General features: G+C 41.7%; 1 protein-coding gene across 1 annotated transcript in view; it reads right to left on the reverse strand.

Moving 5' to 3' along the window:
* sulf2b (sulfatase 2b) overlaps nt 1–27,500 on the reverse strand; it is a gene marked incomplete in the record, with an annotated part of 73,757 nt that overhangs the window by 5,260 nt on the left and 40,997 nt on the right. The window contains 7 exon segments of the mRNA XM_062427478.1: nt 1,537–1,636; nt 2,691–2,841; nt 6,851–7,020; nt 8,016–8,167; nt 8,342–8,460; nt 10,549–10,669; nt 12,780–13,006. Of these exon segments, the coding sequence (XP_062283462.1) occupies nt 1,537–1,636; nt 2,691–2,841; nt 6,851–7,020; nt 8,016–8,167; nt 8,342–8,460; nt 10,549–10,669; nt 12,780–12,939 (973 nt within the window).

Consider the following 27,500-nt stretch of genomic DNA (forward strand, 5'->3'; position numbering starts at 1 on the left):
CAGGACCATGTGAGGGTTACTAATGCACACACACACACACACACACACACAAGCCTGGGTTATTACATGAATCAACACACTTCTGGTGAAATTGTGTCATAAACTAAACAGTTGATTTTAATCATGTGATCGTGTGAGAAGGAAACGCAGCTCCGTCTGAACTCGTGATGCCTCGAGGATCAGCTCAGAGTAGTATCTACTTTACCAGGAACACACACACACACACACACACACACACACACACACACACACACACACACACACACACACACAGAGACACACACAGAGACACACACACACACAGACATAAATATACACACACACAGAGACACACACACACAGAGACAAACACACACACACACACATACACACACAAACACACACACACACACGCACACACACACATATATATACACACACAGAGACACACACACAGAGACAAACACACACACACACATACACACACAAACTCACACACACACACGCACACACACAGAGACACACACACAGAGACAAACACACACACACACACACAAACTCACACACACACACGCACACACAGACACAAATACACACACACACACACACATACACATACACACACAAACACACACACAGACACATAACACAGACACACATAATCAATCAGTCATTAAAGCTCCTGTAATCACTTTTATATTAAAGGACTGATTGTAGGAAACTACAGTTGCTGATGCTTCTGTGCATGTTATAAACTAACTGACTCTGAAACAATCATTTAAAGCTCTTTCCTCATCATGTGTGCAGATTAAAGCCTTTTAGTTGTTTTGGCTGCTTTTGGACTCAGGAGTTAAACTGTGTCTCACTTCCTGTTTCAGCTGTTTCTGCTGAGTGAGGCTAACGCCCAGCTGCAGCTTTTCATTTCCTCATATTCTGTTTAGTTTGGTTTGTTTTGCAGAAGTCAGATAATATAGAGAGCAGAGAGAGAACCTGAGTTTAGTTAAAGCCTCAAAACCTAAAACATGTTTAATTACACAATAATATGAGCACATAAAAAAAAGTGTGTTCATGTATAAAGTCTGAATATAGAAGTATATTTTGGGTTGGTGTGTGTGTGTGTGTGTGTGTGTGTGTGTGTGTGTGTGTGGGGTTGTGTGTGTGTGTGTGTGGGGTTGTGTGTGTGTGTCTGCATGTGTGTGTGTGTGTGTCTGTGTGTGTGTGTGTGTGGGTGTGTGTGTGTGTGTGTGTGTGTGTGTATGTATATGTGTGCATGTGTGTGTGCGTGTGTGTGTGTGTGTGAGTGCGTGTGTGTGTGTCTGTGTGCATGTGTGTGTTTGTGTGTGTGTGTGTATTACATGCTGCCTTGCTCCACGTTGGGTCCTCTGATGTAGAACGGGACTCTGATGTCAAACTCGTACGGCATCGATTTACCTGCAGAGACACACACACACACACACACACACACACACACACACACACACACACACACACACACACACACGCTGTAATAACTGTGTGGATGCTGATCAGTCTTCTCTCCTCTTCTCGTCTTCGTACCTTTAACGAGGCCGAACTGTCCGATGTGATATCCGTGGTCGGACGTGTAGATGATGTAAGTGTTCTCCAGCTCGCCTGTTTCCACCAGCATGTTGTACAGCTGAGACACACAAATACACACGTTATGTTATTGTTTTAACCTTCCTGTCGTCCTCCCGGGTCAAATTGACCCCGTCTGTTTTGACTGTTCATTCTTTCCTCCCTTCCTTCCTTCCTTCCGTCCTCCCTTCCTCTTTTCCTTTCTCCCTCCCTCCTTCCTTCCTTCTTTCCTCCCTCCCTCCTACCTTCCTTCCTTCTTTCCTCCATCCTTCCTCCCTTGCTTTCCTTTGCTCCCTTTCCTCCTCCCTCCTTTCCTTCCTTCCTTCCTTCCTTCCTTTGCTCCCTTCCCTCCTCCCTCCTTTCCTCCCTCCTTTCCTTCCTCCATCCTTCCTCCTTTCCTTCCTCCCTCTCTTCCTTCCTTCCTTCCTCCCTCCCTTCCTTCTTCCTCCCTTCCTTCCTTCTTCCTCCCTCCTTTCCTTCCTCCCTCTCTTCCTTCCTTCCTTCCTTCTTCCTCCCTTCCTTCCTTGACTCGAGGACAACAGGAGGGTTAATGAAAGGGAACACACATTTCAGCAGCTGGATGCTTTAATCAACACCTTCTTCATCTTCGTCATCATTTATTTATTCGCAGCTTCGTTTTTATTGTGAAACTACAAGTTTCCACATGTATTATTGGTGCAGCTTTCAGTCAGAAACACACACACTGTTGACTGATTGTTCCTTTGGCTCATTTCTCTCTCTGTGTGTGTGTGTGTGTGTGTGTGTGTGTATGTGTGTGTGTGTGTGTGTGTGTGTGTGTGTGTGTGTGTGTGTGTGTGTGTGTGTGTGTAGCAGGCTGGAGCTTATTCACTGTGAAAGGTTTGAGGAAGGCTGATATAATGGAGTTAGTTCATAAAATATATTTATTGATTCTATTTCTCAGCTGTCAGATAAACACGTTTAAAAAAGAAATATCACAGATTAAAAATAAAGATTTTTTAGAGTAAAGCAATAAAACAAATGAAGCAGTAACTATCAAACCTATCAAACCTTTATATAACGTCACACGTGTGAATGTGTGTGTGCATGTGTGTGTGTGTGTGTGTGTGTGTGTGTGTGTGTGTGTGTGTGTGTACCTTCTCCATACTATCATCCACTGACAGCAGCGTCTGCAGTCGTTTCCTCTGCAGGATGTTGGTGAACTCCATGTGGATCGGCTTCATGGCTCCAGTGTAACGCATGATCCAGTGCTTGTCTGGGTTGGGAGCGTAGTTATAACTGGGAGTACTGGGAGGAAGAGAGAGGGAGGAAGAGAGGAAGAGAGGGGGAGGAAGAGAGTGTTACAAGTTATTTGATGGACAATTATAAAAAATGTGCATTCATATATAGAAAGAGGAATATGTTCTGTAAGTATCAACATATAGATATCAGAATCTATATGTCTAATATCTGTATCAGATTACATTCAGACTGAGACTGAGATCATCTCTTCAACAAAGTCTCAAAGTGTCAGTCTGATGCTTTTGGTCTGAGTGAGTTTTCAGCCGCTGGGAAATCTTCCTGAGTCATTCTGAACTTTATGACTCTACAGCAGCGAGCTGGCGGCTGTCTGTCACCAGAGTTATGAGCTTTATGATCATTTTTCTTCAGAGGAAACTTCATGCAGTGTGAGGAGTAATGAAAGCAGATGCTTCTGTGCATTAATAATACACACACACGGACACACACGCACACACACGCACACACACACACACACACACACACACACACACACACACACACACACACACACACACACACACACACACTCTGTTCCCTTCAGTGTGGATAATGAATGAGTCCCATCAGCAGCTCATTTGCTCCTCTCTGCTCTGCAGCTACATAATTAAATTCTGCTGCGTGGGGACAGAAATAACCTTAAAGACTCTGAGCTCCACTCTGCAGCTTCGTCCTGAACGCACAGCTGCAAACATCTGCAAACATCTGCAACCATCTGCAAACATCTGCAAACGTCTGCAAACATCTGCAAACATGTGCAAACGTCTGACTCACTCAGCGCAAACATGACAGCCAGCCTTCAGACACTGCGTGAAGTTTCTGGTTTGTTGTCTTATTCTGTAAACTTCACTCATAAGTCTCGCTGTCTTATTCAAACCTTCAGTTTAAATTAATGTGACACTGTTCCATCTTTATCTTCATCATCTGACAAACTATCAAATCTGTTCATATCTGATCTCAGAAGACATCATACCTGCTTTCATTTCCTCCTGTTGACTGCAATATACTGAAAACACTATAAATACTATATATTATACACACTATATACTATATAAACTATACACTATATATTATTTTTATATTAAACACATTAACACATTATTGCAGGTGATGGATATCTCAGTGCCACGGGGCTGCTGCCGGAACGAGTACACGATTTATTTCCAGTGTTCAAAAGTCACCCTGATCATATTCTGGTTTCAAGTATTAAGTACATCTTACTAGTCAGTATCAAGTGTAATGTACTTTATTCTCAACTTAACATCCCTGAAAATATTAAGTAAATGTTAATCATATTTAAGCATAAATAATATTTATTTAAACTAATTAAAGTCTCTGTAAAGAAAGAATAAATATGTGTTCTGAGTTTGACATACCACAGAAAAGTGTGTTGTTAAGCACCCTGCCAAATGTGAATGATTAAAAAATAGCTAAATATGTGAAATTAGGCTTCAAAGTTGTGTAAAAATCTCTGCTCCCAAACGCTGTGGGCGTTCCCGCCGAGTTCTGTGAAGCCCCGCCCCCTACCGAGTGTCACCTGTCAATCAAAGTCACCACCTCTACCAGAAACATGGATGCTATTGCTGAGAGCTTTGGGCCGCACAGAGTGAGATTCTTTTGGAAAAAAAAGACGATTACATTAGGGTCAATGGGGAGCGAGACAGGTATCGCCGCCGGTCTCGGCCCCCCCGTTTAAATTTTGTGCAGACCCCGCCTGTCAACGTCACATTTTATGAATCCCAACACCTATGTCTACATTTTGACAAAAGATTATTTGTCTCCTTTTCACGGTTTGGCCGTGAGCTCGAGTTAAAAATAAAAATTAAGGTTATTTTTTACTGCTTCTTGCACTCAAGGTAACTGACGCTTCCACTCTAACTTTGAAGAAAAAGTGATTTCCACTCCTCGTTTGACTGATCATAGTTTGAAAAGTTTACATGTTATGTAAAAATGTTTGGTGTTTTGGAGAGAGCACAAGTTTTCCTCCGTTTTAAAGTTTGAATCACATTTCTACGTGCAGGGATGAGAGAGCTAGGTGACTCCGAAAATGGGGAAATTTTGTGGTTTAAATTTCTCATTCATTTCCAATGGAGAATTTTCCTGTTTTTCTGGGAATAACTTTGGGAAAAATCGGAATTAATGGAAGTAATAGCACCTCTTTTCCCGATCGAGCCGCATGTTTTGATGTATATATTGTTGGGGTTTTCTCAAAGCTGTGGGAGGAGTTACGCGTCGAAATTTGGCGGAAGAATAAAAAAGTATGGTGAAGATTAATAGATGCCTCGGGGCTCGTTCTACAGCTTTACTGCTGTAGAAGGAGTGCCTCGGAGCTCAGCACCCGTGGCACTAATTAATAATAATTTAGATTTGTGCAAGTGAGACTTTAAAGTGTTCTCTGGTTTCTCTGCTGTGTGTTTTCTGTTGTTTTTTGCTCTTTTTCTTTTTTTAAACAGAACTGAAACAACATTCATTCCTGTTTTATGACTTCTGGGAAACAGCTGAAATGAAAACGTTGATGTGTGGAGTGTGTCTGTCACACAGAGCGATGATCCACCTGCAACTTTTTCCTCTTAAACTGAAACCGATTCTTTAAACGGCATGTTTGGGGGAAAAAATGCCAAAAATGTTGAATCCAAGGGGGAAAAAAACAACATAAAAGTTGCATAACTGCTGAACAGCTGGTTTATATTGTCTGAAACTTTCTGTCCAGAGTCCAGTTCAGACGTAACTTCACAAAACTTCTTCTGGCTTCTTTATCTTTAACTTTTAAATAAAGAATAACAACCGAGTTTTATTTCTCTTCTTTGTGCTGAAAGATGAAATTCTAACTCCGTCGATCAGCTGTTGTGAGAATGATTGTTTGCAGAGGAGACGATGACTGTCTGCTGTGAGTCTGTCCAGCTGCTGCTTTGTGTTACAGAAATAGAAACGAGCTCTGCAGAAAGCCTGCTGAGCTTTAAACGGGATTTAAATGGACAGCAGGAGAGCAGCCGGCTTTCCTCAAGCATCTGTTCACATCTGACTGTCTGACCTGTCAGCACACACACACACACACACACGCACACGCACACACACACACACACTACAAAACAGCTGATCCTAAATCTGCTGTAAAATGATCCTTTTTATCTTTTTCTGGGAGTTTGAACAGTTTTTACATTTTGCAGTTAAAATTGTCCCAGTGTGTTTTTCTGAGGAATTGATTTAATATAAATATGTAAATATGTATATAAGGGTCAGTGATGTTTGTTAGTGTCCATGTGTCAAATTTAAAGGGTTAAAATGTGAAAATAAACAAAGCACAAAGTAGTTCAGAGACACATTTACAAGTTATATTCTTATATTGTCTATTTTCACTCTACTACTACTAGACAAACTAACGAAACCAAACTCTTCATAGTAAAGGAACATAACTCTGACGTGTTTTCAGTAGTTTTGGGAATAAGACATATCAGACTTTGACACACACACTTATCCTCGTTAGTAGATCAGCAGAATGATCCTTTAAAGACAAAAAAAAGGAACCTCTGCTATGAGTCACTCTGGAGTCACTCGTTGGTAGTTTACTGAACACATCATTACCTTCGATTGTTCCTCCAACATTTCACATTTCAATAAGAATATAAACTCTCACATGTTGAGCTTCACTAGAAATAAAGCTACAAACCATCAGAGTGTTGTTAGATTAACATTCCTACAAGTTAAATGAAAAAAATACTGAAAATCAGCCGGTTTAGACGGAATAATGAAACCCAATAACACACCTGAGAGACACACACACATATGAACACACACACACATATGAACACATACACACACACACACAAACACATATGAACACACACACACACATATTAGGGAGGATTGTGACATTTTACTCGTGTTGCTTCAGGATTTATTCCGCAGCGCAGAACAGAGCTGCTCCATTGTTCAGCTGGATTACACTGGCTTAGTGTGTGTGTGTGTGTGTGTGTGTGTGTGTGTGTGTGTGTGTGTGTGTGTGTGTGTGTGTGCCTACATGTGCTGCGATGCGTTGGGGAAGGCGTTGCTGTACTGCGGTGCTGAGTCTTCGGGTCCGTGCGGCGCCGCGTGGCTCAGAACCATCATAACCGGCCGGTGAGGATAAACACGCTTGGAGTAGCGGAAGTAGTGGATGGACTCGGCTGTGATCAGGTCCGTCAGATAGTCCTGCAGACAGATGTGCAACAAACATCCAGATTATTATCACACAGCTTCATACCGCTGAGCAACATCTGTTTGGAATAAATATTATAAAAACATATTTGATAACTTTTTAAAAGCTCTTAACCTTCGTGTCGTCCTCCCGGGTCAAATTGACCTCGTCTGTTTTGACTGTTCCTTCTTTTCTCCCCTCTTTATAAGTTATGTTATCATTTCTATATTTTTAGACATTTTTAGAGCTGAAATATCAAAAACTAAATTTAAGACACTTTAACACAGGATCTGTGGCTGCAGGATGACATCATCAAAACTGCCCAAAGGTCAGTGTGAACCAGGCGGGGAGTTCCGGTCCTCTGAAATGAGGCCAACCCGGAAGTAACTTAAAACTGCATTCTATCAAAAGGCCACCAGGGGGCGACCGTTTTGGTGTCAAAAGGACTTCCATCTCTATACAAGTCAATGGAGAATTCACCAACTTCTCACTTGATTTCTAACCTCAGTAAACGTTTTCAAAATGTGTTTATGGTCTCAATCGCTAGTTTAAAGCCTTCTTCAATGCAGTATGATGTTCATTTGGGACATTTTGGCCTCCCTGATTTTATATGTGACGATAAAGCAGGGTATGCATTAGGGCGTGGCTACGTGGTGATTGACAGGTTGATTGGTTCACAGGTTCAGGAGGGCGCCTCATGCTCCTCCTGATGCCCATATAAGTAGAATCCATGTTTTTATTTTTCCCAGAATGCACCTGAAATGTTCAAGATGCTGCTGCTCAGATCCGATACTATTGGCCTCCGAGCAGCAGTCCACAAACCAATGGGTGACGTCACGGATGTTACGTCCATTTCATATATACAGTCTATGGTGTGAACCAAAAAGCTCTGTGATAAATGTGCTGTACTTATCTGTGTGTGTGTGTGTGTGTGTGTGTGTGTGTGTGTGTGTGTGTGTGTGTGTGTGTGTGTGTGTGTGTGTGTGTGTGTGTGTGTGTGTGTGTGTACCTGTGGGTACTGCGCTCCATGTTTCTCTCGGACTCCGTTGCGGCTCAGTGTGTAGTTGTAGAATCGGCTGTTCTTCACCAAACCGAGCCACTCTCTCCACCCGGGGGGGACGTACGAGCCATTATACTCGTTCAGATACTTCCCAAAGAAGGCTGGAGAAGACACACACACACACACACACACACACACACACAGAGCAAATGAAAAACACAAGAAAATACAGTCAGGATAATCATGCAGTAATGTAAATATTGTGTGTTCTCACGTGTGTGTGTGTGTGTGCATGTTTGTGTGTGTGGTGTGTGTGTGTGTGTGTGTGTGTGTACCTGTCCTGTATCCAGTGTTGTTGAGGTAAACCCCGAAGGTCCGCGGCTCGTGTTGCCGCTGCCACGACATGGAGGAACAGTTCTCATTGTTGGTGTAGGTGTTGTGATTGTGAACGTACCTGAGAGAGAGAGAGAGAGAGAGAGAGAGAGAGAGAGAGAGAGAGAGAGAGAGAGAGAGAGAGAGAGAGAGAGAGAGAGAGACACAGATAGAGAGAGAGAGAGAGAGAGAGAGAGAGAGAGAGAGAGAGAGAGAGAGAGAGAGAGAGAGAGAGAGAGAGAGAGAGAGAGAGACAGAGAGAGACAGAGAGACACAGGGAGAGAGAGAGAGAGAGAGAGAAACTTGTTAATGGAACGCTGAACATGATGTAAACTGCAGTGATTGTGGATCAGGAGTTTGTTTAATCGGAGTCACAGCGGGAGTCAAAGCGGGAGTCACAGCGGGAGTCACAGCGGGAGTCACAGCGGGAGTCACTAACCCTCATCTTCACACAGAGAGCTGCAGTCAAACGTTGTTGTTTCAGGGTTTATGAACTCTGTGTTTAATCAGCTCTCTGCCTTCCGGTTCTGTGTTGTACCAGACTGATCCTCACTTCAACTCTCACTCTCATTAAAACATCCTGATCCCGGCCATCCTGGGCCATGTTTCACTTGTATCTCCATTAAGAATCGTATCCAAGGAGCACCACATATACCCGCAACGTCCCTGATTCAAGTCCAGCAATAGACCATTGCTGCATATCATGTCTCTCTCTCTCCATGTTTCCTGTTGGCCTCTCTGCCACCAGCTGTCCAATAAAGGCAAAAAAGCTCCAATCCTATCTAACACACCATGAACTGAGCTCTGGACTCTGGCATTCTGAAATGTAAACAGGTTTTTATTCATTTAGATCTTTTAGGAGCGATAAACCCTCCAGTGTGTTCCTCTGCTTCTGATCCTATAAAGTGTCTCTTTCTTTTCTGCAGTGTTTTTATTGTGCCGAACTTTTTGCTTTTCATCTTACTTATTAAACAGTTTCGTGTCAATAAACTTTATTTTTAAGATACACATTTCTATATGACTGAATGTCTAATAATCTGCAAACTCTGTTGATGAGAGGCTCGCTAAAAAATTCTACTTCAATAAAACCAATGGTTGTTTTTCTGAGGGTTGAAATGTCTTTATATCCTCGGTGCTCGCTTACTTATTTTTCTACCTTTGATTTTAAAGCAGAAACTATTTCAATTATACATCAAAGCATTTTCTCCCTTGTTTTCATATTTTTAAAAAGTACTTGTAGCGTCTTTAATGCTGCGATTTTGGAACATAAATATTTCTGAACTCCATCCATCCATCCATCTTCTTTCCGCTTATCCGGGACGGGTCGCGGGGGCAGCAGCCTAAGCAGGGAAACCCAGCAAACCCCTGCCACTTCGTCCAGCTCTTCCCGGGGGATCGCGAGGCGTTCCCAGGCCAGCCGAGATACATAGTCTCTCCAGTGTGTCCGGGGTTTCCTACCGGTGGGACGGGCCCTGAACACCTCACCAGGGAGGCGTCCAGGAGGCATCCTTACTAGATGCCCGAGCCACCTCATCTGGCTCCTCTCAATGCGGAGGAGCAGTGGGTCTACCCGGAGCTCCTCCCGGATGACTGAGCTTCTCACCCTATCTCTAAGGGAGAGCCCAGCCACCCTACGGCGGAAGCTCATATCGGCCACTTGTACCCGCAATCTCGTTCTTTCGGTCACTACCCAAAGCTCATGACCATAAGTGAGGGTAGGAACGAAGATCGACTGGTAAATCGAGAGCTTTGCCTTTCGGCTCAGCTCCCTCTTAACCACGATGGATCTGAGCAGAGTCCGCATTACTTCAGACGCCGCCCCGATCCGCCTGTTGATCTCCCGCTCCATCCTTCCCTCACTCATGAACAAGACCCAGAGGTACTTGAACTCCTCCACTTGGGGCAGGATCTCATCCCCGACCCGGAGAGTGCACTCCACCCTTTTCCGGCTGAGGAACATGGACTTGGATTTGAAGGTGCTGATTCTCATCCCGGCCGCTTCAGCTGTTATAATACATCCATGCACAGGACTCCCTGATGACATCACATGGTCATCTTCTCAGCTCTCATAACAAAGACTTAACGTAACTGTTTTTGCTGTTTTGACACGTAATCGAGTCAATGAGTGAAGTACAGGTACAGGTGTGTCTGTCGGTCTTTTAGGACTTACTTCCCAGTGAGCATGCTCGAACGTGACGGACAGCACATGGGCGTGGTCACGAAGGCGTTGGAGAAAGAAGTCCCGCCCTCCTCCATGATACGGCGAGTCTTATTCATCGCCTGCATCGAACCTGCAGAGAGAGAGAGAGAGAGAGAGAGAGAGAGAGAGAGAGACAGAGAGAGAGAGAGAGAGAGAGAGAGAGAGAGAGAGAGAGAGAGAGAGAGAGAGAGAGAGATTATCACATGATGTACGATGTTTGACAAGCAGGTCAGAGGTTTGAGGTGTTCATGGAGCTGTAGGAAGATAGTTTGGTTGTTTATTGTCTTATCTCTACACAAAAGTCAAAATCATGAAAGTAAAAGTGTGAAGAACAGATTAACCCTCCTGTTGTCCTCGAGTCAAGGAAGGAAGGAAGGGAGGGAGGAAGGAAGGAAAGGAGGGAGGAAGGAAAGGAGAAAGGGTGGAAGGGAGGCAAGAAGGAAGGAAGGGAGGAAGGAGGGAAGGAAGGAAGGAAGGAAAGAAAGGAAGGAAGGGAGGAAGGAAGAAGGAAGGAAAGGAGGGAGGAAGGAAGGTAGGAGGGAGGGAGGAAAGAAGGAAGGAAGAAAGGGGGATGGAGGAAGTACAGACGGAAGGAAAGAAAGGAAGAAGAATGAAGGAAAGGAGGAAGGGAGGAAAGAAGGAAGGGAGGAAGGAAGGAAAGAAGGAACAGTCAAAACAGACAGGGTCAATTTGACCCGGGAGGACGACAGGAAGGTTAAAACCTCTTTCTTTGGTTTCAGACCTTTAAACCAGAGAGTTTCATGCAGATAAAACTGAACATGAGATCAATTTATATGATTTGTTTTTGGGTAAGCAGAGACGCCTGAAATATCTCCTCACTCTTTGCTCTTTCATTATTAAGCTGTTTGTGTTGTGCAGTGATTGGACAGCTTGACGGCCGTAGCAACAGTAACTAAGGAGATGTGAGTGTTTTGCAAAGGATCAATTACGGTCGAAGTTCGCTGTTAAATATTTGATGTTTTTAAGATCCAGCAGTTACACAAATAATATCAGTACATAACAGTAATAGCATCAGTGTAGGGCTGGGAAATATATCAGTGTTATATCCATATAATGATAAGTTATTAGATATCAGACTAGATATCATTACACCTGATTATTAAAAGCTGCATTACAGAAAAATGTTCTATTATTAGTCTTTACCCTCTGATTATTAAATCCACATTACTGATGATTATTCAGCAGAAATCAAATATTTTGTATGAGCACCAACACAGCATGTCCATGTGGCCCAATGTGGGTTAAATATGGGCAATGTGGGTACTGATACCACTTTCACACCAAACCAGTTCCAGTGCTGGTTCGGGGCCAGTGCTTAATTTGGTTCCGGTTTTCCTGTTTATACAAACAAAGAACCGGCTCCGGGCCAGAAAAACTGGCTCCAGAGTGGCACCAGTTCTTTCCTGGACTAGAAGAATGAACCAGTTATGTTAGGGGGCGGGGGTGGGGTGTGGTTATTGAGACCAACCACAGAAAACAAGACTGAAGCGTCATCCAATCGCTGTCCATTCAAACCTGTCGAGCAGCAATACGCATCCTCCGCTGTGATTGGATGCCAATGAAGCCTCGAAGAGCAACAGTTGTACAAAGGCTAGTCTGCCATTGTTGTTGTTGCTGTTGCTTCGGAGTTGGCGCGAGTCTTTACGGGAAAGCAGCAAACGTAACTGGCGTATACGGTGACATCATTACGTGGCCCCACAAGAACCTTGAGCAGTGGGAAAGCAAACTGGTTCTCAGCTGGTTTGCAGTTGAGCCGACTGGGAACCAGAACCAGCACTGGAACTGCTTTGGTGTGAAAGGGGTATGAGTGGGCTTCACCTTGGCAAACTTTGCAGGTCCCATATTGTTTCTGAAACATGTGAAGCCCATTTAAGGTCCATTCTGATCCCACTTAGATCCCATGTGGGCAAACATATAGGGCCTACATGTGTAGGAACCGGAAACCCAGTCAGAACCCACTTGAAGCTCATATGGGCAAACACAGGTGGGGTCACCATGGAAACTGCAGACATACCCACTTGGGACCCATATTACAGCCCAGATTTAACCCTCATGGGCCCACATGGACCTGCTGGCTGGTTATAGTCTCTACAATAATGTTATAATGTCATTAATTCAGTAATAACGTCCATATATCAGTAGCATCACTCACAGTAAAGGTTCTTCTACTCATAACTCACCCAGCTCCATGTCCTGGTCGTCGGTCAGGACCAGGATGATGTTCGGCCGGATGTTGCGTCGGTCTCTCTGGAGGCGGGGCTTCAGACGCTGGCCCGACAGGAACTGGGCGTGGCCGAGCGTCACAGCGACGAACAGGAAGAGGAGGAGTCGGCCCGCCATAGCCTTCGACCCCTGACCTCCCAAACGGGCCGACCAATCAGCTGCTTCTGCTGCAGAGTCTCAACTTCTGGAAAGAGACAAACAGAAACAATCCAGCTCAGTTTCTACCATAGACTGTTTATAAGAAATGGACGTAACATCCGTGACGTCACCCATTGGTTTGTGGACTGCTGCTCGGAGGCCAATAGTATCGGATCTGAGCAGCGCCATCTTGAACATTTCAGGTGCATGCTGGGAAAAATAAAAACAGGGATTCTACTTATATGGGCATCAGGAGGAGCATGAGGCGCCCTCCTGAACCTGTGAACCAATCAACCTGTCCATCACGATGTAGCCACGCCCTAATGCATACCCTGCTTTATCGTCACATATAAAATCAGGGAGGCCAAAATGTCCCAAATGAACATCATACTGCATTGAAGAAGGCTTTAAACTAGCGATTGAGACCATAAACACATTTTGAAAACGTTTACTGAGGTTAGAAATCAAGTGAGAAGTTGGTGAATTCTCCATTGACTTGTATAGAGAAGTCCTTTTGACACCAAAACGGTCGCCCCCTGGTGGCCTTTTGATAGAATGCAGTTTTAAGTTACTTCCATGTTGGCATCATTTCAGAGGACCAGAACTCCCAACCTGGTTTCTACAAGTTACTGAACCTGCTGCTTTTTCTACTATAGAGACTAAATGTCCTCAACTCAAGCACCATTCACTCTCTTTATATGAGCTTTCACCTGGCTCTAATGGTCTTCTTCAGTAACAGAGCTGACTGTGGTGTGGAGCAGCGGTGACCTGGTGACAAACACAGAGGCTTGTTGTTGTTTTCTGCTCCACTCAGCTGTGTTAAAGGACTAAATGGAATAAAAGCAGAGTCTCGTGGTCGCCGGCTTCTTACAGAACTTTAACGAGGTAATAAGCTGAAAGTGGAAACAAGAAAAGCACAGAGAACAATTTCTAACCTTCCACATCTAAATAAAGAGTTACAGAAATAAGTAAATGATCAGGTGAGAAGAGTTTTATCACAAAGCTCCAATTTAACCCTCCTGTCGTCCTCAGGTCAAGGAAGGACAGGAGGAAGGAAGGAAGGAAGGAAGGAAGGAAGGGAGGAAGGAAGGAAGGGAGGAAGGAAAGGAGGAAGAAGGAAGGAAAGGAGGAAGGAAGGAAAGAAGGAAGGAAGGAAGGAAGGAAGGGAGGAAGGAAAGGAGGGAGGAAGGAAGGAAGGAAGGAAGGAAGGAAGGAAGGAAGGAAGGAAGGAGTAACGAAGGTAGGAAGCAAGCAAGGAAGGAAGGAAGGGAGTAACGAAGGAAGGAAGGAAGGAAGGAAGGAAGGATGGAAGGAAAAGAGGAGAGAAGGAAGGAAGGAAGGAAGGAAAGAAGGAACAGTCAAAAGAGATGGGGTCAATTTGACCCGGGAGGACGACAGGAAGGTTAAATAAACTAAAGGTGGATTAAATATTTCAACAAACCTGAAGCTGCTTTTAAAACTATTTAAAACTTTCCACTGATCCATAAACTGCAGATATAAAGGTTCATACACAGCCGGCAATGTATTGATCAATCAGCTGATGGAAAACAGAACTAGAGCAGCAGGTTGTTGTTTAGCTGTGGAGCACACACACACACACACACACACACACACACACACACACACACACACACACACACACACACACACACACATATAAACACACACACACACACACACACACACACATACTGTAGCAGAGTTTATTTACTGTGTGACGGAGCCGCTCGCTCAGAGGGAGAACATAAAAAACACGGCGGGATTTTATACAAAATAATTAGAAGAGAGCCTGATGGGAGGTTAAACTACACACACACACACACACACATATACACACGCACGCACACACACACACACACACACACACACACACACACACACACAAACGAGCTGCAGTCTTTTGTTTCCCTGATAATAAAACACTGAAATCCTATCAGTCACACTGACACAGCACAGCAGGAATGTGTGTGTGTGTGTGTGTGTGTGTGTGTGTGTGTGTGTGTGTGTGTGTGTGTGTGTGTGTGTGTGTGTGTGGCTCTCTGTAAAACAGAGTGTGTGTGTGAGTTCACAGCAGGGTACGTAATGCAAATTAGCTTGTAATCAAAACAGAGAAGGCTCACTGCTCTCTCTGTGTGTGTGTGTGTGTGTGTGTGTGTGTGTGTGTGTGTGTATGTGTGTGTGTGTGTGTGTGTGTGTGTGTGTGTGTGTCTGTGTGTGTGTGTGTGTGTGTGTGTGTGTGGTAAAGCTCTCATATTAAAGTGGTCTGGTGGCTCCAGCTGTGAATAGACAGAGATTACACGCAACCTGCTGAGAGCCCCCCCCCCCCCCCCCTCCAACACACACACACACACACACACACACACACACACACACACACACACCCTCCTCTATGTTGGCGGTCTCTCTGAACTTGGCACACGCGTGTTCGGGGCGGGACACGCTGCTCATCACACAGCAGATAGTTGCTGTTAGTTTTCATGTGAACGACTGAATGTAAAGTTAATATTAAACTTTAACTAATGTTTATTTATCTGATCTTTATTTTGTTGTTGATCCGTGTTATTATATTATATTCAGTTTACTGTCACAGAGACTAAAGAAACAGAACTTATTCATATTTAAGAAGCTGAATCAGAGAACAGCTTTAAATCTCTCCTCTGTCTGAACCACATATTTAACCCTTTGGTCACAACATTATAATTATATTTAATAGATCATTTCTTTGCTTTTTGTTTTTGGGTCCATGACAACATGACACATAAAAGTTTTATTACTTCTACCGAAATAAATAAACTGAATCAATCCTTATAAATACATTTAACTTTAATCTTTCATTTGCAATCATTATTTTATGCTGCAACCTTATATTTAATGCTCTATTCTAGTATTTTATTTCTCTCTCTTTCTATCTGTACTTTGTTTTTATTATTGTTATCGGGGGTGGGGTTGCTATTATTGGGTTTTATTTTTGTTTCTCAAATTGCATGTTTTTAATGTTTTTTGTTTCCAATTCTTACTGTTAAATGTTTTATTAATGTAAAGCACATTGTGTATGAAATGCTCTATATGTAAATAAAGCTGCTTTGCCTTAAATTGGATATTTAACGCTGAATTAAAGCCATTTAATCATCATTGTGTTTAAGACTTTTATGCATTACATCATACAGCTGGTAAAGATCTGATGGTCTAACTCACCACTGAGCAGACCTACCAAGGGTTAAATGCAATAGTAACCCCCCCCCCCCCCCTCTCTGTGTGACAGCTATAAATAAACTTTATTTAAAACATGTCAGTGAGCATCAGTTCTGAGGAATCCTAAATGGAGCTTCAGCTGATTAACGCTAAACAAAGGTAACACAGTGCTGCTGTTTGCTCATAGATGCTTTTAAAAAGTTATTATTATATTATATTATTATAATGAGTTAATGTGTAACTCAGAGATCTGCTCACACTGACTCCTGCTGAACATTTGCATCCTGATTTGAATGTTATCTAATGTGACCTGCTGGATATTTGCATGCAGCAGCAGACTTCATGTCTCTTCCTCTCTGAGCAGAGTCAGTCAGTCTCATTATGAACGATGTTTTTATTTGATAGTTTTTGTTAAACTGAAGTTAAACTAAAACTAAAACTGAACAACAGTTATATTCTGAAATGTGGGAAAAGTCTCTGGAATATTTATATTATATTATAATAATATTACTTATGTTGTTATCAGTGATGTTATTAATGTTCATGTCATCCTCCCGGGTCAAATTAACCCCGTCTGTTTTCACTGTTCCTTCTTTCCTTCCCCCAACCCCCTTTCTTCCTCCCTTCCTCCTTTCCTTCCTCCTTTCCTTCCTCCTTTCCTTCCTTCTTCCTTCCTCCCTTCCTTCCTCCCTCCCTCCATCCCTCCCTCCCTCCCTCCCTCCCTCCCTCCTTTCCTTCCTTCTTCCCTCCTTTCCTTTCCTCTCTGTGTCTGGGTCTCAGCAGGTTACAGATCAGTTATTTATTATTAACAGCTGAATCTGACTGAAGAGACGTTGTGTGTTTATGAGCCTGAAGGTTTGTTTTCACTGGACTGTTAACTGTGATTCAGGAATGTATCCGTCGTGTCTCTGAGTGTGTTTCCTTCCACCTGTTTATGTTCACATGTTTAATTTAAGGGTTAAAAATCTGAGTGGAAACAAAGAAATCCTGAATATCAGACAAACATTACAACGCTTGTCTGAAGTTTAACCTTCGTGTCGTTCTCCCGGGTCAAACTGATCCTGTCTGTTTTGACTGTTCCTTCTTTCCTCTCTTCCTTCCTTCCTTCTGTCCTTCCTTCCTCCCTCCCTCCTTCTTTCCTTCCCTCCTTCCTTCCTTCCTTCCCTCCTTCTTTCCTTCCTCCTTCCCTTCCTCCTTCTCTCTTTCTTTCCTCCTCCCTACCTTCCTCCCTTCCTTCTTTCCTCTGTCCTTCTTTCCTCCCTCCCTCCTACCTTCCTTCCTTCTTTTCTTTCCTCCCTTCCTTCCTCCCTCTTTTCCTTCCTCCTTTCCTTCCATCCTCCCTTCCTTCCTTCCTCCCTCCTTTCCTTCCTTCCTTCCTTGACTCGAGGACAACAGGAGGGTTAAAGCTTAGGGAAACATATGACGTGGTGTTAAAGTTAGGCCACCTTCGTCGTCATGGCAACAACAAACATTAGAGGACGATCGTAGCTATGTTTTGTTTGTTTTTTTGTCTTTTTTTTTTAACTGTCCCGACTTGTGATTGGAAACATGAAACAGGAAACAGGAAGTCTAATGTTTGGTTTAAAGCCTCCGTCCAACTGCTGCTCCGCCTCACTGTTACTACGGTAACTAGATGGCAGCTGTCACTCAAACTATCTTCTGTAATATTGTGTAATTTTAACATTTATTGAGGCTTTAAATAAACCAAGTTGGGTTTTCTGTCTCTCCCTGCTCTCTATATTATCTGTCATGTCTTTGTGTAAACTAAACTAAAAACAACCCCCCCCCCAGGATGGACTGACCCCCCCCCCCCCCCCCCCAGAAAGGTGTGAGAGCTGCTCTCTGCTGGTCTGGGACTGTGTGTGTCTACAGCACACAAACAGGAAGTGAGCTCTGCCTGCTGCTCTCCTAATGAAGCAGGTTCTGTGGGTTAAAGTCAACACTTCCTTAATGATAGGCCTCCGTTGCCATGGCTACAATAATAATAACCACGCGGGGTTAAAGTCGATTGTTTTTTTTTTTTTTTATGCTGTGCTGACTCGCGGTTGGAAACAGGAATTCCACTGTTGTGTTAAAGCCTCCACCCTGAAATATATTAACCTCAGCTGAACTGCACCTCACTGTTACCACGGTAACCAGATGGCAGCTGTCACTCAAACTCACTACACGACTGAGATTACATCATGTTGACCTTCTTTAGAGGATGAAATAAATAAATAAAACTTTACTGAATCCAACAGAAGATGGAAGCATGGAACACACACACACACACACAGACACACACACAGACACACACACACACAGACACACACACACACAGAAGCTGCTCTCTGCTGCTCTGGGACTGTGTGTGTGTGACTCTGCGCTCGCTGCAAACAGGAAGTGAGCTCAGCCTGCGTGAGAGTTACAGTCACCACTTCCTTAAAGAGAAGCTGCCGTCTACAAACAGGAAGTTATTATAGTTTAACTCAAACTAAAACAATGATTCAACCCTTTACATACTGTTCATATTCTGACTCATAATTAGTCTCTTCACTAATTCACATGAATACAAGTTTGATTAATTTTGAGGAATAATAAACTTTCATAATCAGTATTTTATGGTTTTATAGAATATGAAGAATACAACATGTTGGAATGCTGATTTTTGAAAATGTTTAAATACATTTTTTTTATCAGCTGCACAAAAATAATGCATTTCATTTCCATTCGTGTAAACAGTGGGTCAAAGTCTGGTCTAAGTTTGTGTATAAAGAGTTTTTACAGCTCAGCATGAAAACTAAATAAACCCTATAAAGAACAAAGCAAAACTAACAAAAACTAAACTGATCTGCAGATAAACTCAGCTTAGATTTTACTGTGTTCAGTTTAGTTGTAGACTGAAGTAAAATCACATCAGACTCAAACTGTTTTATACGTTACGCAAACAAGAGATTCATCCTGATGCCTCTCTCTGTCTCTCTGTCTATCTCTCTCTCTCTCTCTCTCTCTCTCTCTCTCTGTCTATCTCTCTCTCTCTCTCTCTCTCTCTCTCTCTCTCTCTCTCTCTTCCATCACATCACACATGCTCATTAATATTCATGAGCGACTCGATATGAAACGCAGTGAAAATGTCAATAAAGACGTGGTGATAACGTAAAGATGCTGCTAAATATTCATCAGCAGCTTTACAGCAAGGTCAATGTGAAAGGAGGATATAACACTTATAAAATGCTGCAGAAGGCCTTTAAACAAGATGCATGAAGTAAAAGTGCAGAAAATAAATTAAAGTATTAAAACACATCAAGAACAAATATAACATTAAAACAGTATATTTAAGAGGTCAGATACATAACTCCACAAAAACATAAAAGGCTCAGTAACAATAAGTGTTGGTAAGATGATGAATTCATAAATTAGTTAAACTAGTTTTAAAAGCAGCATCAGGTTTGCTAAAATGTACATTTAGTATTTTTGTTGGTTTTATAGGAGATAAATTCAGACTGAACTCAGCGGCTCCGCAGCAAGACATCATGGACGTCCGAGTTACACCCAGTTCAATATAATCAATATATTAAAAAAAGATCAATGAGAGAAAACTGGATCAATGTGTAATTAAGGTTTTATTGTTTTAATAATTGTTTTATAAATGGATGAATTCAGAAAAAGACCTTAAACAGATCTTAAAAACTAGTTTTAAACGGCATCTTTTATCAGTCAGTATGAACAAGAGGAACGTGGGTCAGTAACTAATAAGTGTTGGTAAGATGATGAATTCATAAATCAGTTAAACTAGATTTAAAAGCAGCAGCAGTAGTATTACAGTAATACAGTTTAGTATTTTTGTTGGTTTTATATCGTTTGAAATGACATTTGCACCATTTTTTACCAAAAGTAAGACTGAATGCTCCTGAAAATGTCAAATGGTGTAACCACAAAAGAATGATACATATTACATATTTTATCACCTACAGTGTATTTAAGTGGACTTATACTAATAATGACTTCATTTAAAACATGTTAGTGTTTCCTGATCTCCATGGTAACCCAGAGTAAATGTAATATTTAGAACAATTGTATTCCATTAGCTTTATTTAATATAAAGTTATAATGTAAGATCATGCCAAACTAGTTGATATGGTGTTTTATTGAGAATTTACTGTTTTTAAGCAAGTTGAATTATTTGGTACAAAGTTTTTATGGTTACACCACTTAGACATTTTTGCCATAATCCTCTAATATATTCTCTCAAAATGGATTAAAAGCAGAAATTTGATGCTGGGTCCACAAAAAAAGAATGTGTGCAAGTTAGAGGTCAGAGTTCAGCGTCCTGACTCCGAACATCCCGTTCAATAAAATGCAAAAAAAACGGTGGCGGTTACCGTGGCAACAAAGCTTCTGATCAATACGTCAGCTGATATTTCCTGTTATCAATAAACATGTCAGCAGGTATTTAATGTCACATTTTAACCTCAGCAGTAAAACTACATCATACATCACTAATGTTTTAATTACTTTAACTATTTAAACTTTATTTTCCTTTTAGAAAATAATAAAAAAAAAGGTTGTAATATTTTATAAATATATATTATTACATTATAGTACTTCTATTATGTGTTCAGTGCGTCAGTATTTTAATTTTAAAATAATATTTTTTTTCCTTCAGCAGGAGCAACAGGACATATTTCAAAGCAAAAACTGAAATAATAATAACTGATAACCATAAAAACTATCAATTATTTACTGAGTCTGGAGAAAACAAAAAAACAAGAAAAATAAATAAAATTTAAAAAAATAAATAAAATAAATAAAATAAATAAAATAAAATAAATAAAATAAATAACCCTGTGTGTCGGTTGGTGTGTTTTGCTCTGTGACTCTCGATGATGTCATCAGGCTGATTTTGGGGAAGTGAGAAGAAGGAAACTGCTGACTCGTTAAAAACAAAGCTCACGACTTTTAATCTGATTAAAAAACAGGAAACGCAGCTTTGAGCTGGAGCTGATTATTAACACTCATCCATCAATCCTTTCTAAGTAATAACACTATGAATTATAAGACTTATAATATAACATATAATCTATTATGAGACATCTGCTCATTATTGTTTAACCATTATGTTCTGTTCATGTTTCATTTGACAGAAAAAAACTAAGTAATATATAATTTATTAAAGACTGATGATGTGTGAGGGTTATTTAAAACGTTGATTGGTTGTTAAATAATCAGAAATGAATGATAATAATGATAAATAACAAACTGAACACATATAATTACACTCAGATCTAATTTAACACCTTAAATCCAACAACTCAACATATTTAAACACATTTTTAAAGGCTTAAAAAACTGAATTTGGGACATTTAAGAGCATAAAGAGTCATGAGATCACTTTATCAGCTCTATTTAATATCAGCTTTAATTTTATTTATTCTTTTATTGAGCTGCTATCAAAAACAAAACAAATGAAATGATGAAAAAAAGAGAAGATGGACTTACAGACGAGGAGTCAAACTCACACTGAGAGGAGGAAGAGGAAGAAGAGGAAGAAGAGGAGGAGAAGAGAACTGCTGCAGACTCACTTCTTCTTTTTCTCTTCCTCTTTTTTTGCTTGTTTTGTTCCTCTATTAAATCTGCATTCGTTTATTTCTCACAGTCTCTCTCTCTCTCTCTCTCTCTGTCTCTCTGTCTCTCTCTCTGTCTCTCTCTCTCTCTCTCTCTCACCTAGTCTTCATGCCTTGCTCGTCGGCTCTCTGTAAACCAGCAACCTTTTACTCCAGCTTCCTGTTGGTGGTTGCCGCAGCGGCAGACATGGTAATAATCCCCGTGGCAACCGGCTCGTCTCCCCTCGACAACGAAACTGCTCTAACCTCAAACAACAACTGCTGCTGCCTCCTCCTCTCTCTCTCTCTCTCTCCGTCTCTCCGTCTCTCTCTCTCTCTCCGTCTCTCCGTCTCTCTCTCTCTCTGTCTCTCTCTTTCTCTCTCTCTCTCTCTCTCTCTGTCTCTCTCTTTCTCTGTCTCTCTCTCTCTCTCTCTCTCTCTCTCTCTCTGTCTCCCTCTCTCTCACGCTGTTTCAGAGATGGATGGGGTTTAGATCTCTCACTTCTCTCGTTTACTGTCAGACTTTAAAATTAAAATAAAAAGCTGATTAACATGCAGACAGATGAGAGGTGATGTCAGAGGTCAGAGGTCGTTGACCTGGAGTCACTCAGCAGGAAATTAATCACCAGCTCTGTTCAGGCTTTAATAACTGATTCAGTTTAAGGACAAATATTTACTAGTTGCAGCTTCTCAGAGTGGATGATTTGATGCTTTTAACAAACCTGAAGCTGCTTTTAGTCACTGACCCATATACAGTAATGTATATTAATGTACTTTGTCTCTGTTAAATAAACTCATAAATAAAAATAAATGAAGATGAAATCGGACCAGAACTAAACAAAGAAAACATCCGACATGTTGTGTTTTGTGTCTATCTGAACTGATCTGACTACAGGTGTGATGCAGAGCTGGAAACCTGCAGCAGAGATGAACTCAAGCTGCAGGAACACAGAGGCTGTCGGATCCTCCCGAGGCCGCTGTGATAACAACCGTCAGCTGAGAGCCGAGAGCCGCCGCTGACATCGTCCTCATCAATAACGCAGCGGAGGAGAGCCGTCGCTCTGCTGCTGCGTCTCCAGATAAATGATTCAGACCTGGACGCTCGCTGGGAGACGCTGATGCCACTCTGACCGTCACAGCTGCAGAAAATCACTTCGCTGATTTAAAACTAAAGCAGAAACTCATCCAGGAGGATTCTGCTTATTTAGATATTAAATTATAACCTGCAGCGCCCCCTACAGGATGATTTATAAGCACAGAGAAGAAGCGAGACGTCAATGTGGAGCCGTAATACTTTTACTGCAGTACTGTACTAGAGTATTATGTTGAGGTACTTCTAATGTACTACAGTATATTAAACACATGATTTAGATTTACTGTAAGATAATAAGATGAATGAATACATTAAGACTGAGTGGAGCCAGTTTGCATTTTGTGGATAAAAGTCACAATCACTATTTAATGGTTCAGATGACAATTTTATAGAATATGAATTGATGATATGTGTGAATGCTGGTTTTTTAATTTAAAAAAACCCAAAACAGGTCAAATTTGTACATTTGCATCTAGCTGCACAAAATGTTTTAAAAAAGATGCATCTTTTTTCCATTTTTGTAAACTGTGGATCACATTAGGAAAAATTCAGCTATAATAAAATGTGTATTTGGTGTTTTTACAGCTCTGAAATCTAAAAAATGTGTCAAATGTGACCCTGACTGGTATGTAAGGGTGAAACAGAAGATCTTTATACTATTTCCATCACCTGGGATGTGATCAGGAAGACAGGTTTCGACCAGGAGTGTTAAGATTCATCTTCTCTGAAGCCAAAAACACTGAATGGACTAAATGAACATCAGCGTGAGGAACAAAAACTGATCAGAGTAAAAATAATAAAAACAAACGTCCTCAAAATGACACGCTTTAAACACACAGGAAGTGTTTAAAGGTCAGAATATCCCTTTAAGAGATATTCTGACCATCTGCTGTAAGCTAACAGACACACACACACACACACACACACACACACACACACACACACACACACACACACACACACACACACTCCTCTCCATGAATAGAACATGAACACTGGAGCATCATCTAACTACAGACCTCATTTACACACGTTTCCTCCCACCGCCTCATTTACACCTCAGCACTCATTTTTAATCACCCCCCCCCCCCCCCCACCGCCCCCCCCCCCCCCCGCCTCTATATGATCACTCCTCTCTGCTTCACCCTTCACCTAATTTACACACCACTTCACATCCTTCATGCTCCATCCATCTACCCATCCATCTAGTGTATATATATATATCTTCTGTTGAAGCGGCACGTATGTCAGGAGGTGAATTAACCAAAGAGACGAAATGAAAGAGAGAAATAAGCACTGAACCGTATCATCTCTAGAAAAGTGTAAAATTGTCTTTCGCCAAAACATAAAAGTAGATAAATGGTGTGGAAATAAAACCTAATCAGAAGATAAAACACAGTTCAGAATAATAATTTAAAAATTAATTTGAGGTGTATTCAAGTGTTAGAACAGGATTACATGTTTTATTTATTTTAATTCATTTAAATAACTCATATTCTTCACATCTCCAGCTCTATATTAATACTCTGAGTCTCTACTGGAATAAAAACTCCTTATTTATCTTCTACTGGTCCTTTATACAGCGCCTCAGTTCAGCCTCTGTCTATTAACAGGCTGTTTAGCTCCTGTCTCTTTAAGGCCCCCCCCCCCCCTCCTCCTGATGAGCCCACTCTGCTCTGATTGGTTGGCTTCATGAAGCTTCTACATAAACTAACTATAGTAGCAGGATTTCACTTATTTTTCTCCTTCTTTACTCCAAATGTTCAACTTCTCAAATCACATCCTAACATGTTGGAGCTGAATCACATCTGAGATATGAGAGTGGAGACGCCTTAGCAACCGCCTTAGCAACCGCCTTAGTAACCACCTTAGCAACCACCTTAGAAACCGCCTTAGGAATACACCTTAGCAACCACCTTAGCAACCACCTTAGGAATCGCCTTAGTAACCACCTTAGGAACCCCCTTAGTAACCATCTTTGGAACCACCTTAGGAACCACCTTAGGAACCACCTTAGCAACCGCCTTAGGAACCATCTTAGTAACAGCCATAGGAACCTCCTTAGGAACCACCTTAGCAACAGCCTTAGCAACCACCTTAACACCCACCTTAGCAACTGAACAACCTTAGGAACAACTGTAGGGACCACCTTAGGAACTACATTAGCAACAGCCTTAGGAGCCACCTTAGCAACCACCTTAGGAACCATCTTAGTAACAGCCTTAGGAACCTCCTTAGGAACCACCTTAGCAACAGCCTTAGCAACCACCTTAACACCCACCTTAGCAACCGAAAAACCTTAGGAACAACCGTAGGGACCACCTTAGGAACTACATTAGCAACAGCCTTAGGAACAACCTTAGCAACCACCTTAAGAATCACCTTAGGAACCACCTTAGGAACCACCTTAGGAACCGAAGTGGATGCACATTGTAATATATGACATAATTTCGTCTATAAAGTAAAGAAACCTGCAGAAACAGAGCGATCAGGTTGAGCCCTGAGGCAGCATTTCTACATATGTTCAGATCAAGTTTCAGAACTTTTATTAATTATAATATTCACTGAATGACCCATCCTGTCATTTTTCTCTGGAGAACATTGTCCTTTATTCTTTCAGTCTCTGAGCAGCACATCACTTCAGTCGACTGATCAAGAGAGTCTTTATTCGTCATTCCCATTTCAAATAAACAGCTGAGCACTTGGAGCAGACACTGTGATGTTTTGTCCCTCAGATGTGTGAAAGTCTGTTTCATTAGCATTTTATTTCATCAGTCAGTTGGTGGAGAGCAGCCTCTCACTAGAGGACAAAAGACTTTCTATCAATCTATCCGTCACTCCCTCCATCTGTGTCCCTGCTCGTCTTTCAGCGGCGCTCTGAGATAAGACGAGTTCATTAGTCAGATAATTCATCTCACACTTTGTTTTTCTTTCTCTTTATTTCTGCTGCGCTGCTCCTCCTTCTTTCACCTGTTTATCTCTTTGTTTTCCTCTTTTTTTATTTTAAACTATTCTCTCCATTTCTTTTCTTCTTTCTTTGTCTGTATTTTTGACATCTTTCTGTCCCTTCACACTTTTTTTTAAGACTCAAACTTCTCCGTCTGTGAACAACATCTGAACACGTGTGCAGACGGTCGTTTGTGCAGATGTTTGTTGAAATACTAAAAAATGATGTAACGTTATATTTGGAGGCATTAATCCTTCAGTGGAGACGCTGCTTGTTTCCTGTTTCCAACCGCGAGTCGGGACAGTTTTTTATCTAACCTGAACAAAGTGATCATTTCAACCCAAAGCATCATCTTTACCTAAACCTAACCAGAGCTTTAACCACAGCTCTGTCACATCATAAATAATCATTATAGTTTAACAGATTTGTGTCATCCTGGGGTCACATGATCAAACCACAGACCTGGAGGTTCATTTGGAGGATTGTTGGAAATTGTGGCAGCGTTGCAATTATCAAACCAGAATCTGCAGCAAACTGCATATAAAATCAACCCAGATGTCTGCTAGCTTACAACATTTGGATGATTTAGTTATTTTCTATCGTGGGAATCTGGGCGAAAAAAGGGAAATTTGCCTGTAAATGATTTGATGACAACCAAGGAATCTGTGCTCAGATGTTTCTGTTTTATACGATCTTTCACGCCGACATCACACAGACAAAACAAATGCGTCTTGGCACAAAGAAGTGCAGATTCTCAGAGTGAGAGTTGACTTGTTTATTCATACAGTGCTTGTTAAGATGCCAGCCAGTGTCAACATGCCCAGAAATGGGCAGGAGCTTCGAGTCGGTCTTCACAGAGAAGTCAAACCTGTGTAGTTCAGTCTGGTTGAACTGGACTCTCGTTGGTTTTCTTCCTTGGTGTGGTTCATTTGGGCAGAACCAAACACAACAATCACACTCGGACCAAAACAACAAACCAACAAAAAAACAACTAACCAGCCAACCGACCAGTCAGCCAACCAAACAACCAACCAACCAACCAACCAACCAACCAACCAACTAGCCAACAAACCAATCAACCAGTCAACCAACCAACCAACCAACCAACCAATCAACCAACCAACCAACCAACCAACCAACTTGTCAACCAACCAACCAACCAACCAACCAACTAGCCAACAAACCAACAAACCAATCAACCAACCAACCAACCAGTCAACCAACCAACCAGAGTCGATTTAGAGGAAGAGGTCTCGGTTCACTTGTGGTGGGAACAGGATCCGACTTCCATTTGATGGACTAAAGGCGTGTTTGTTGGCATATGAACAAAACATTTCTCCAAATACATGCTCACAAGGTTTTTAATGATGCAGTTTGGTGGATTTGAATCTTTTCTATGCATCAAGTTCATAAACTCTTTCACTGATTCAGACCAAAGCCTGTAGATAGTCAGATTACTCTGTGCTCTTTCTACCAGCTCTGCCGTTGACTTCTGTCCAATATTTCTTTCTCCCCTGACAGACTTTTTATCTTCTTCTCAGAAAAAACAAAAATAAAACATTTATCTACTTCAGCGCTTTCATGTTCATTCTTGTATCTGCAGCCTTTTGTCCCTTTGGGTGGAACTGAGTGATATTCTTAAAGGTTTCTACTGAAGTTTGTATTGAACCTCGTTTGTACGTCGCTTTGGACAAAAGCATCTGCAGAATGAATAATGTAACTGTGG

Source organism: Scomber scombrus, chromosome 10 (genome assembly GCF_963691925.1).
Source record: "Scomber scombrus chromosome 10, fScoSco1.1, whole genome shotgun sequence".
NCBI classification, from domain to species: Eukaryota; Metazoa; Chordata; class Actinopteri; order Scombriformes; family Scombridae; genus Scomber; species Scomber scombrus.